A 13,837-nucleotide genomic window follows, 5' to 3' on the forward strand; every position below is an offset into this window, starting at 1 on the left:
TTGCAGCTTGGGTAGTGGAGGTTTAGATATGTTCGTGTTGATCTGGTTGTATTTCTGATTGGTAGGTCAATGAGGTTTGTCATGTATCCCGGGGCCTCACTGTAGATAATTTTATGAACCAGGGTGCAGATTTTGAAAGCAATACGTTCTTTGATTGGGAGCCAGTGCAGTTTTTCTCAGAGGGGTTTGGCGCTTTTGAATCACATTTTTCCAAATATAAGCCTGTCTGTTGTGTTTTGAGCGGTCTGAAGTTTCTTTATGAGTTGTTCTTTGCATCCCGTATAAATTGCATTATTCTATATGGCTTAGAACCATTGATTGTATCAGGTTGCGAAATGTTTCCCTGGGAAGAATGGTTTCACGCGTTTGAGTTTCCAAATTGAGTGGAACATTTTCTTTGTTGTAGATTTCACATGGCTCTCTAGTGTAAGATGGTGGTCTATTGTAACGCCGAGGATTTTCAGGCTGTCTGAGATGGGGAGGGTGTAATCTGGGTTGTTTATATTTGTGGGGTTGTTCGCATTGTATTGGGATGAGAGGATGAGATGGTGTGTTTTTTCTGTATTGAGTTTTAGTTGAAATGCATTTGCCCATGAGTTCATGATGTTCCAGCTGAGCTTAATTTCGTTGGTGATCTTTGTCAGATCATGTTTGTAAGGAATGTATATTGTGACATCGTCTGCATAGATGAAAGTGTTAAGGCCTTGGTCGGATAAGGACTTGCCAGAGAATGTGGTAAAGGTGGTTAGCTTAGCGGGGTTTAAAAAGGGTCTGGACGACTTCCTAAAGGAAAAGTAGACCATTATTGTTGACTTGGGGAAAATCCATTGCTTATTTTTGGGATAAGCAGCATAAAATATATTGAGCTTTTTTGGGATCTTGCCAGGTATTTGTGACCTGGATTGGCCACTGTTGTAAACAGGATGCTGGGCTTGATGGACCTTTGGTCTGTCCCAGTGTGGCAATACTTATATATAGAGAAAATTAGAATTTTGCCACATAAGGCTGCTGTGCGCTGGGTTCCACACAGTATCTCTGTCTTTAGCAGGCGATAGAACCTTGCTGTGCAGCTCTCTCAGTTTCCTGTGTTGGACTCCTGTTTCCTTTCTGAGATTTCATTTGAGCATCTAGGGCAAAGGCTTTATATATTAGCCTTTTGGGTATAAACCTAGTGGTGCACAGCATCCTTATATGGCAAAGTTCTGATTTGCTTTCTATCTCCACCTGCTGGTAGATGGGCACAAACCTACAAGTATGGACTAATCTTTTGGGACTAAAGGAAAGAAAATTATCAGGTAAGAACTATTTTTTTCCATTTGTGTGATCGATGGGTGTATTTTCAGAGATTTTGGTGCAGAGTGGTATGCCTTTGGAGTTCAGATCTCAGCAATATATATGGGTCCTGTTTTTGAAAGGGCTACTCCCAGGTTTTGCTTTAGAGATAATAAAAGAAAGTGTGCATTTAATGTGATTCAATGGTATGTTTTCCCTTCAGTTGTGGGGGTAGTGGAGAGGACAAGCTCTGTCCCCTGAAGAAAATAAAGACTTCCATCTCCCAAAAGACCCTTTTCTTACACTTTGCCCTGTTCCGAGCACATATTTTCAACAAAGTAGGTTCTGGTCCAAGGTTCAGTTGCAGCAAAAACATGGGCTTCCAAGCAGGGCTGTGGAGTCGGTACAAAAATCCTTCGACTCTGACTCCTCAGTTTATGGTACCTCCGACTCTGACTCCGACTCCTCAGTTTTTAATATGTATTTTTTTTGCATGTTGACAATCTATGTCATTGTGACTTTTTATTTTATTTATTAAAGAAACTATAAATATTCATTAATCCTAAAGTTTAAACAAAAAAACACACATAAAAAAACAAGGTTATGTTTATTGTTTTTTTTATCAAGTATAAAGTCATCATAGCATTAGCAAGTATAAAAATCTGGAACAACCACATCCTTTGGAAATTAGAACAAAATCAAAGTTAACCTACATAAACCAAAAACATTTGGAAAACCTAAAACAACTTATATATTATTTAAACTTGGCATATATAGCTGTAGAATAGCTGTTAAACATAATCCAAAATTAACTAATATATTGTTCTTAGAAACAGAATTGCTTCTGCCAGATCCTCCTTCATAGAAGCCCTTAAATCTGATTTGATTATTTTCAGTGCTGAAAACAGTCATTCAACACTGACTTGGGTGGGTGGCATTGCTGTTACGGTTCTAGCTGCATCACTGACAATCTCTGGATAAACAATGATGGCTTCTTCTATAGTCAGTTTTGATGAGCGGTCAAACTTTTCCACTTCTTTTAATCCTTTAAAAAACTCTTGCATGAATTTCTTTATATGGACATTTACAGTTTGCTTTTCCATGCTTAACCGACATCGCTTTGCTTTTGAAGCTTCCATTTTGTCCAAATAGGCTTGAAAATTCTCTTCTTCATTTGAAGAGGATGAACCTGAGTTACCATTACCACCAGTATTTATAGCTTTAGCTTCATCCAGTGGTTTATGAGTTTCAGGTAGCAACCCTTTCATGCGAACTGCTATGTCATAGAGTGCCTGTTTTCCTGTAGCAATTTGGTCACTGCTCAACAAAATTCGGCTCAATGGAGCAACATAAATAGCAGCTAAGAGAATTTGATTATCCAGAAAGAGCTCCTTTCTTTTCCTCATTGAAGATACAATGCCATCAGCAATTAACCCCCCACTTTTGTTAAGGTTATATATCAAGCCCTTCCATTCCAAGAAGAATTTACCTGGTGTTAAATCTTCATATTGCAGCTTCTTGGTAACAGCAAAAGGGTAAGAAAGTAGCCTTTCTAATTCTGTAACTTGAGTCCACTAGTTTTCTTTTAATGAAACATTTACATTGTCCAGTTCTTCAAGAAAGTCTTTTAGTTCAAGCAAACGCTTTATCATCAAGTAAGTGCTTCCCCAGCGCGTTGCTTGATCCAAAATGGCTCCTTTTCCAGCACGTCTCTTCAGAATAGCATCTGTTTTAGGGATCCTGGCTGCAACAGCGACTTGCCTCAACTTGCTAATTAGTGTAGCCGCATGACGATCCTTCAATCCATCTCTTATTGCTAGTTGCAGAGTATGAACAGCACAACGCGTATGTTGAATGGTAATAAGCTTAGATGCTTCTTCAGCAATATCATCCAAACTTTCACAGCTTTCTTGAATTGCAGAACTGTCATCTTCTGATATTTGTATGCTGCTTTCTTCATCAACTTCCTTCATTTTTTCAATTGTGCTTAACATATTTGAAGCATTATCAGTTACAATACATAGAATGTGTTCCTTTTTAATTTCAAAATCTTCTAAAACACCTTCCACTAACTTCTGCAGATACTCACTGGTATGATGTGTCTCAGTGTCCTTTACTCCTAATGTCCGGGTTATTGTTTTTTTGTTTTCATCAGCAAATCTAACATTAATTACAAAATAATTGACTCTGTGACGTGTGCATGCATCCATTTTAATAAAGACAAAACGTCCCTTCAGACTTTTTCTTAGTTCTTCCTTACATTTGGCCTCTTCAAGTATAAGTTTCCTTATACTTTCTCGTTCCAGAGAAACTCCAAGCTTTTTTTTAGACATTTCTCCATTTAAGCCTAAAAAGGCTGGTTGTGAAAAAAAAGATAGTGCTATACTATTCTTTACTGCCATTTCAATGATGTGTTTTTTTAATTTTTCTGGTGTCATTGTTATAGTAACTTTGTCAGCTGTAAAAAATCTTGATAGTTGTGTCTGGCCTCCAGTAGATTTCTGATCTTTTATTGACCCTGAAGTAGATGGAATGTTTTCATTGCTATCTTTCTCATTCACAGCTTCTAACACTTTAGGATGGAAACGCTGCAAGTGTCTTTTTAAATTTGATGCTCTTGTAGGTGCATTTTTTTCATAACCACTGAAACTGCTAATTTTTGCATCACATGCTTTTTCACCATCATCATCTTCTATAATACATTGACATACATAATGTTTCCCATCTGTTGATATTGTAAAGTGTTCATAAACAGCAGACTTTGTCATGTTTCCTGACATTCTTTTTGCCATTGTGAATGGTGTGCCACTTCCACTAAAATATAAAGCTCTTCTTGCAGAGAGAGAGGAAGTTGGGTGGAGTCTCTCTGCTGCCTTATCTGTGTGTGCTGAATGATCTTCTCTTGGAGCTTAAGTTCACTGTGGGGTCAGAGAGGAGGTGCTCTACAGCAGGTCAGTAAATGCAAAGGGAGACTGAGCAGAGGGAAGCTCTCCAGCAAAATAGTTCAGCTGGACTTCACACTAGTGAAACAACTAGGTACTAAGCTTTATTCACAGCAGAGAAGTACTTTATTCAAATGTATGAGGAGTCGGTACATTTTTGCCGACTCCAACTCCGACTCAATGTACCCAAAATTGCTGCCGACTCCGACTCCAACTCCACGACTCCGACTCCACAGCCCTGCTTCCAAGGACACATGAGACCATCAGTGTATTTCTCCGAGGACAAGCAGGCTGCTTGTTCTCACTGATGGGTGACGTCCACGGCACCCCCTCCAATCGGAATCTTCACTAGTAAAGATGTTTGCTAGCCCTCGCGCGCCGATGTGCACCGCGCATGCGCGGTCGTCTTTCCGCCCGAACCGGCTCACGTTCGTCAGTCTTCTTTTGTCCGCGCTCGGGATGGTCGTGTTTTGCCGCCGTTTCGTGCCCCTCAGAGGATTCTCGCGCGTCTTTTGTGTTTTTCAAAAAAAAAAAAGAGAGAGAACCCTTTTCCCGTATTTCTAGCTTTTTTCCAGCGTAAGTTTTCTTTCGCTTCGGGAGTGGCCTTGTTGGCCGCCCGCACGGGTTTTTCCCCCCTTTTGTCTCGGTGCCTTTTGTCATCATCGCAAATTTTGATTTCGCCGACGCGATTTTTCCGCCCATGACATCAAAGCCTTCCAGCGGCTTTAAGAAGTGCACCCAGAGCGCCCGGGTAATCTCGCTCACTGATAGGCACGCCTCGTGTCTTCAGTGTCTGGGGGCTGGGCACCGCCCGCAGGCCTGTAGTCTTTGTGCTCTTTTGCAAAAGAGGACTCGGGTAGCGAGATTAGCCCAGTGGAACGTTCTGTTGTCCGGCGCTTCGACGGCATCGGCATCTAGAGATTCGTCGGGTGCATCGGCGTCGGCAGCACCGAAGTCTTTGGAGATCGCATCGACATCGACTGCATCGAGGCGTCCTCCTCCTGCATCGTCGGTACCGAGGCTTCGGAAGAGGGCGTTGGTGGTACCAGGAACCCCTCTGGTGCTGATGTCGTCGGACGGTGGTGAGTGCAGGTGAGGGCTGTCCATTCCCCTGCTGGTGGCGGTGAGCCTTCGGGTAGGTCTCCTCCTGCCCTGAGGGCTCCTGCGGTACAGCCCCCCCGGGATCGACCTTCTTCGGCCCCAGCACCGAGGAAGCGACGTCTGGATTCAACGACCTCCTCATCGGTACCGGGGAGCTCCGGTGACATGCTTCGCTCGAAAAAGTCGAAGAAGCATCGTCACCGGTCACCTTCCCGTCTTAGTACCGGGAGCTCTGGGTCGCCGAGGGAGTCGTCACCCAGCAGGCATCGGCACCGGGAGGACCGCTCACCCTCCATTCAGGAGGTGTCGGTGCGCTCTACTTCGGACAGCCCGGTACCGCCTCCATGCCCAGAACAGATTCTGACCTCAACGCCTGCACTGGCTTCCCAGCCTTTCTCCACAGCCGCTCTGCATGAGAGTCTCCGGGCCGTTCTTCCTGGCATTCTGGAAGACCTGTTGCGCCTTTCTCCTCCGGTACCGGGGGTGCTTGCGCCACCGAGGCCATCGAGTGAGGCAACAGCTGGCCCTTTGCCCGGGGTGAGGTCCCTGGTACCGGTGCCGCGTATGGTACCGGTTTCGGCTGCCTCCCAGGTGGACTCCCCGACGACGTCGGGGGAGGGAGCTTCGCCGCTGCCGGCCAGGGAGTCCACCTCTCGACGCTCCCACCGTGGCCGTGGTTCCATGGAGTCGAGACGGACACGGCTTCAGACACAGGTCTGTGAACTTGTGTCTGATACCGATGATGAGGCCTCGTGGGAGGCAGAGGAGGACATCAGATATTTCTCTGACGAGGAGTCTGATGGCCTTCCTTCTGACCCTACTCCCTCCCCTGAAAGACAGCTTTCTCCTCCCGAGAGTCTGTCTTTCTCGGCCTTTGTCCGGGAGATGTCTACGGCCATCCCCTTCCCGGTGGTTGTGGAGGATGAGCCAAGGGCTGAAATGTTTGAGCTCTTGGACTAACTTTCTCCACCTAAGGAAGCGTCCACAGTACCCATGCATCATGTCCTGAAAAAGACATTGCTGGCGAACTGGACCAAGCCACTAACTAATCCCCACATTCCCAAGAAGATAGAATCCCAGTATCGGATCCATGGAGACCCAGAGCTGATGCGCACTCAGTTGCCTCACGACTCTGGTGTGGTGGATCTGGCCCTGAAGAAGGCTAAGAGTTCTAGGGAGCATGCTTCGGCGCCCCCGGGCAAAGACTCTAGAACCTTAGACTCCTTTGGGAGGAAGGCCTACCATTCTTCCATGCTCGTGGCCAAGATTCAATCTTACCAGCTCTACACGAGCATCCATATGCGGAACAATGTGCGGAAGCTGGCGGACTTGGTGGACCAGCTCCCTTCTGAGCAAGCCAAGCCGTTTCAGGAGGTGGTCAGGCAGCTGAAGGCATGTAGAAAATTCCTGGCCAGAGGGGTATTTGATACCTTTGATGTTGCGTCCAGGGCCACTGCTCAAGGTGTGGTGATGCGCAGACTCTCATGGCTGCGTGCCTCCGACCTGGAGAATAGGATCCAGCAGCGGATTGCGGACTCCCCTTGCCGTGCGGATAACATTTTTGGGGAAAAAGTCGAACAGGTGGTAGAACAGCTCCACCAGCGGGATAACGCTTTCGACAAATTCTCCCGCCGGCAGCCTTCAGCATCTACCTCATCAGGTAGACGTTTTTATGGGGGAAGGAGGACTGTTCCCTACTCTTCTGGCAAGCGTAGGTACAATCCTCCGTCTCGTCAGCCTGCGGCCCAGGCTAAGCCCCAGCGCGCTCGCTCTCGTCAGCAGCGTGCGCCTCAGCAAGGCCCCTCAGCTCCCCAGCAAAAGCAGGGAACGAGCTTTTGACTGGCTCCAGCAGAGCATAGCCGATATCAAAGTGTCAGTGCCGGACGATCTACCGGTCGGGGGGAGGTTGAAAGTTTTTCACCAAAGGTGGCTTCTTATAACCTCCGACCAGTGGGTTCTCCAAATAGTCCGGCGAGGATACGCCCTCAATTTGGCCTCCATGCCTCCAAATTGCCCACCGGGAGCTCAGTCTTTCAGCTTCCAGCACAAGCAGGTACTTGCAGAGGAACTCTCCGCCCTTCTCAGCGTCAATGCAGTCGAGCCCGTGCCACCCGGGCAAGAAGGGCTGGGATTCTATTCCAGGTACTTCCTTGTGGAAAAGAAAACAGGGGGGATGCGTCCCATCCTAGACCTAAGGGCCCTGAACAAATGTCTGGTCAAGGAAAAGTTCAGGATGCTTTCCTTGGGCACCCTTCTTCCCATGATTCAGGAAAAAGATTGGCTATGCGCTCTGGACTTAAAGGATGCTTACACGCATATCCCGATACTGCCAGCTCACAGACAGTATCTCCGATCCGTCTGGGAACGCGTCACTTCCAGTACTGTGTGCTACCCTTTGGGCTCGCCTCCGTGTTCACAAAGTGTCTGGCTGTGGTAGCAGCAGTGCTCCGCAGGCTTGGGGTGCACGTGTTCCCTTATCTCGATGATTGGCTGGTGAAGAACACATCCAAGGCAGGAGCTCTACAGTCAATGCAGATGACTATTCGACTCCTGGAGCTACTGGGGTTTGTGATAAATTATCCAAAGTCCCATCTTCTCCCAGTACAGAGACTCGAATTCATAGGAGCTCTGCTGGATTCTCGGACGGCTCGTGCCTACCTCCCGGAGACAAGGGCCAACAATCTGTTGTCCCTCGTCTCCCGGGTGCGAGCGTCCCAGCAGATCACAGCTCGGCAGATGTTGAGATTGCTCGGCCACATGGCCTCCACAGTTCATGTGACTCCCATGGCTCGTCTTCGCATGCGATCTGCTCAATGGACCCTAGCTTCCCAGTGGTTTCAGGCTGCTGGGGATCTAGAGGACGTGATCCACCTGTCCACGAGTTTTCTCGAATCTCTGCACTGGTGGATGATTTGGTCCAATTTGACTCTGGGACGCCCTTTCCAAATTCCTCAGCCACAAAAAGTGCTGACTACGGATGCGTCTCTCCTGGGGTGGGGAGCTCATGTCGATGGGCTTCACACCCAAGGAAGCTGGTCCCTCCAGGAACAAGGTATACAGATCAATCTCCTGGAGTTACGAGCGGTCTGGAACGCTCTGAAGGCTTTCAGAGATCGGCTGTCCCACCAAATTATCCAAATTCAGACAGACAACCAGGTTGCCATGTATTACATCAACAAGCAGGGGGGCACCGGATCTCGTCCCCTGTGTCAGGAAGCCGTCAGTATGTGGCTGTGGGCTCGCCGTTACGGCATGTTTCTCCAAGCCACATATCTGGCAGGCGTAAACAACAGTCTGGCCAACAGGTTGAGCAGGATTATGCAACCTCACGAGTGGTCGCTCAACTCCAAAGTAGTGCGCCGGATCTTCCAAGTGTGGAGCACCCCCTTGGTAGATCTCTTCGCATCTCGAACCAACCACAAGGTCCCTCAATTCTGTTCCAGACTTCAGGCCCACGGCTGACTGGCATCGGATGCCTTCCTCCTAGATTGGGGGGAAGGCCTGCTGTATGCTTATTCTCCCATACCTCTGGTGGGGAAGACTTTGTTGAAACTCAAGCAAGACCGAGGTACCATGATTCTGATTGCTCCTTTTTGGCCGCGTCAGATCTGGTTCCCTCTTCTTCTGGAGTTGTCCTCCGAAGAACCGTGGAGATTGGAGTGTTTTCCGACCCTCATCACCCAGAACGAAGGGATGCTTCTGCATCCCAACCTCCAGTCTCTGGCTCTCACGGCCTGGATGTTGAGAGCGTAGACTTTGCCTCTTTGAGTCTGTCGGAGGGTGTCTCCCGTGTCTTGCTTGCTTCCAGAAAGATTCCACTAAGAGGAGTTACTTCTTTTTATGGAGGAGGTTTGCCGTCTGGTGTGACAGCAAGGCCTTAGATCCTCGCTCTTGTCCTACACAGACCCTGCTTGACTACCTTCTGCACTTGTCTGAGTCTGGTCTCAAGACCAACTCTGTAAGGGTTCACCTTAGCGCATTCAGTGCATACCATTACCGTGTGGAAGGTAAGCCGATCTCGGGACAGCCTTTAGTTGTTCGCTTTATGAGAGGTTTGCTTCTGTCAAAGCCCCCCATCAAACCTCCTACAGTGTCATGGGATCTCAATGTTCTCACCCAGCTGATGAAACCTCCTTTTGAGCCACTGAATTCATGCCATCTGAAGTACTTGACCTGGAAGGTCATTTTCTTGGTGGCAGTAACTTCAGCTCGTAGAGTCAGTGAGCTTCAAGCCCTGGTAGCTCATGCTCCTTATACCAAATTTCATCATAATAGAGTAGTCCTCCGCACTCACCCTAAGTTCTTGCCAAAGGTGGTGTCGGAGTTCCATCTGAACCAGTCAATTGTCTTGCCAACATTCTTTCCCCGTCCTCATTCCTGCCCTGCTGAACGTCAGCTGCACACATTGGACTGCAAAAGAGCATTGGCCTTCTATCTGGAGTGGACACAGCCCAACAGACAGTCCGCCCAAGTGTTTGTTTTTTTTGATCCCAACAGGAGGGGAGTGGCTGTGGGGAAACGCACCATATCCAATTGCCTAGCAGATTGCATTTCCTTCACTTACGCCCAGGCTGGGCAGGCTCTTGAGGGTCATGTCACGGCTCACAATGTTAGAGCCATGGCAGCGTCAGTGGCCCACTTGAAGTCAGCCAATATTGAAGAGATCTGCAAAGCTGCGACGTGGTCATCTATCCACACATTCACATCTCATTACTGCCTGCAGCAGGATACCCGACGCGACAGTCGGTTCGGGCAGTCAGTGCTTCAGAATCTGTTTGGGGTTTGAATCCAACTCCACCCCCCTAGGCCCATTTTTTAGTCTGTTCCAGGCTACACTCTCAGTTAGTTGAATAAGATGTTAGGTCAATCTCAGTTATGTCCTCGCCGTTGCGAGGCCCAATTGACCATATTTGTTGTTTTGAGTGAGCCTGGGGGCTAGGGATACCCCATCAGTGAGAACAAGCATCCTGCTTGTCCTCGGAGAAGGCAAATGCTACATACCTGTAGAAGGTATTCTCCGAGGACAGCAGGCTGATTGTTCTCACAAACCCGCCTGCCTCCCCTTTGGAGTTGTGTCTTCCCTTGTCTTTGTCTTGCTACATACGGGACTGACGAACACGAGCCAGTTCGGGCGGGAAGACGGCCGCGCATGCGCATCGGCGCGAGGGCTAGCAAACGTCTTTGCTAGTGAAGATTCCGATTGGAGGGGGTGCCGTGGACGTCACCCATCAGTGAGAACAATCAGCCTGCTGTCTTCGGAGAGTACCTTCTACAGGTATGTAGCATTCGCTATTTCTCTTTCATGCCCTACCTCCTTTATGGATGGGGGAGGGGTCTGGGAGAGGAACATATTCTGATGGTCCCATGAGTCTTTAAACATCTATGGTACTATTGCTGTCATTGGGCCTTGGAATGACCCCTACTTTGAGAATGTATGTGTGGTGGCAGGCAAGAGGAGCTTTTTTTGAGGGGGAGGCTGCTGTGTCATCTTCCTTGGATGTTGAGACCTGGGCTCCTTCCTTGGCTCCAACACTTGGCTGTTGCCTTAATGCTATGTCAGCCTCTGTAAATGTGCAAATGCAAAGACACACATGCATATAGACAAACAGGTGGATATAGCCTCAAAAAGGCTATCCTGCTTTTTACAAAATATGCTTTAAAAAGAAATCCTTTCATGTTTCTGTTGGAAAATTTAAGGGAGGCCCTCATAGCTTCAGCAGTAACACCATAATCTTTTTATTGTTTCATTCTCTGATCATGTAGGATTCTAAGCTTCCTTCAGCTGTTCGGAATACGCTTTTGGAGCTTTTTGGGCAGATAGAACGAGAGTTTGAGAATCTGTACATCGAAAATTTGGAATGTGAGTATTTATGTTTTAAAAAAGATACAGTTAATTAAAGTGTTAGCTTTAAAAATTGCTATGCTATAAAAGGACTGGGGCACATTATATAAAATTTCTATGTGGATGCTGTTTTATGACATATGGGATTTTTCTGACCAGGCTGGAGCTTACAAAATTTAAATTAGTCAACAGATTAAAAAGAGACTTGCATAAAGTTACCTTTTTCATTTCTCAGCTGTTTAACCTCCCAGGTTAAATAAATACTTAAAATGATTTTGAAGATTCTTCTTGCCATTTTAGGCATAGGAAAATTGGGAATTAGTGTTTGTCCAAGGACAAAACAGGACACGAGTCTTCATAGTATGGATGACGTTACTGACAGTATCTATATAAGGAGCATCTCCAGCTTAGAATATGCTTGAAGCTTTAGATTTGCTCCACTGTGCATGCACACCATTTCCCACCTTACTGTCTTGTGGGACCATCTCAGTCTTTATTTTTCTGTGGAGCTGTTTGGACATGCATCACAGGAGCTCACCTCAAGATGTTGTTTTCTGCACTTCTTGTAGTTGTTTTTCATGTTCTGTTGCTGTTGTGTGGTACCTTTTTCCCATTAGTGTCCTAGATTTTTTAAAGTTTTCAATTTTCCTTTATTTTTTCCACACTGAGGATCTTGGTCTCCTGGTTGTTTGATTTTGCACAGGCTATTTTTCCAGGCAAGATATGTCCCAGAGAAAGTCAATGGTTTTAAGAAGTACAGGACCATATCTATTAGATATACCCATAACTGGAGCCTGCAGTGCTTGGATCCTAACTGTTATCCCTCTCATCGTAAATTATACTCATAGCTGTTCAAAAGAGGTCTCTGTGGTTGAGAGAAGCGGCATAAACATTTTTGGTGCTGAGAAGTCCAAGTCCATAGACTTTGGCATCAGAAGTATCAGTCTCTGTGGGTCTTGAAGCTGCATTTGATGCTAGGTTTGCATAGGTATTGAGAGTACAGCACTCACCTGACATTGAGCATTGAGAAAGGCCATCAGTATTGATCATCTGAGTCCCACCCAAAGAAATGGAAGGATTCATCCTAGACGTCATTGACACAGAATGCTTGTGATGCCAGATGTTAGGTGGTGTTATCAGAGCATGAAGTCAAGAGTAGCAGCGCACTGAGGTCGGTGGTATTTTCAAAGTGCTTTCAGCATGAGGACCACTCATTCTCAGTATCCAGAGGAGGTGTAACAGCCTCCAAGGATGCACGATCTGGCTTCCAATACTCCCCAGGTGACTCAGAAAGATGTGGCTATGCCTTTGTTGACAGCAGCCCTTGAGGAGCAGTTCATGAGGAGATAAAATGAACAGATGAAACACTTCTTTGCTTGGCATGATTCTGCAGCTTTGACACTATTGATGTTGGTTCAGGGAGACATCAACTGGTCCTGAAAACTCTCACAGTTAAGTATTGGAAACCCTTGGTGTGTCAGAGCCCATGCCCAAAGCCCAACAATGATGTCAGTAGGTTGGGACAGTCAGAGACCCAGACTTCTGTGTAGACTTTTCTGGATCTTACAGATGTTTTCTCTGAAGAGGGTTCAACTGGCCTATAATCAGACCCCACATGAGAGAAGAAAGTCCCCACTAGAGGGGTTCTTATTTATTGAATTTGTAAGGGAAATGGCTGAAGTTCCATTTAAATTAGGGATGGAAAAGAACCCAGGGCCGAAACATTGGACATCCTGCAGTTCCTCAACGCCCCCTCCAAAGGATGCTATGACGGTGCCCAGTTGGAGAATCCTGGTGGTCATATAAATGAGAATGTGGTAGAACCCTTTAGACCACCTTTCTGTAGCAGCTATTAATAAGAAGGTCAACTCTATGTATAGTCTCCCAGATTCCATGGTGCTTCTTCACCATTCCATGGAAGACAAATTAGTCATCAAAAGTGCCAAAAGTTTCAAGACTTGTTCCTGAATTCCACTACAGGAGAGAAGCTCAGACATAGTAATCTTTTTTTCAGCTTCTTATCAGCTCTTCATGGGCATGTACTTGTAGAACATTGTGCGCAGTGTTGGGGAGTTTGTAGACACTTACCTTCAGGTGAAGGCAGAGGAACTAATTTGTTAGTGGAAAAGGTGAAGAAGTATGAAAAAATACATGGTCCGAGCAACCTATGATATTTTCGGTACAGCATTGAGAATTTCTGCTCTGGGTATTGGTTCCCAGGAACTTGTCTAGCTCAGGGCCTCAGAGCTTGCTGATGATGTGCTGTGCCATGGAAAGAATCTCTTCAGAGATAAGGTTCAGAAGGTTGCTAACATAACCAAGTAACATAGTGACACTCTTAAAACCCTCTCCAGGTCTACTTCCAACCCAGCCTTCTCTTCTAGGAGGTACCAGAGTGGAGAGCAAAGGAGATCCTATTACTCTCAAAAGCATAGATATCTTCCTCCGTCCTGCTCTTCCAAGTCTAGATAATAAATCAAAACATAGAAAAGAAAATAACATGATACCTTTTTTATTGGACTAACTTAATACATTTTTCCATTAGCTTTTGAAGGTAACCCTTCTTCTTTAGATCAGAAATAAGCAAATGTTGACAAATATCAGAATATATAAGTGAAACAAAAAAGCATTCCAATGACAGTCTCACAGGAAGAGGGAATTTCCTTTTAGTATTCTCACC

General features: G+C 46.3%; 1 protein-coding gene across 1 annotated transcript in view; it reads left to right on the forward strand.

Annotated features, from left to right (window-relative positions):
* The window catches only part of WDR37 (WD repeat domain 37), a 249,220-nt gene that overhangs the window by 33,378 nt on the left and 202,005 nt on the right, over window positions 1–13,837 (forward strand). The window contains 1 exon segment of the mRNA XM_030198868.1: window positions 11,079–11,175. Within this exon segment, the coding sequence (XP_030054728.1) occupies window positions 11,079–11,175 (97 nt within the window).

The sequence above is a fragment of the Microcaecilia unicolor genome, chromosome 1, assembly GCF_901765095.1.
Source record: "Microcaecilia unicolor chromosome 1, aMicUni1.1, whole genome shotgun sequence".
Classification (NCBI taxonomy): Eukaryota; Metazoa; Chordata; class Amphibia; order Gymnophiona; family Siphonopidae; genus Microcaecilia; species Microcaecilia unicolor.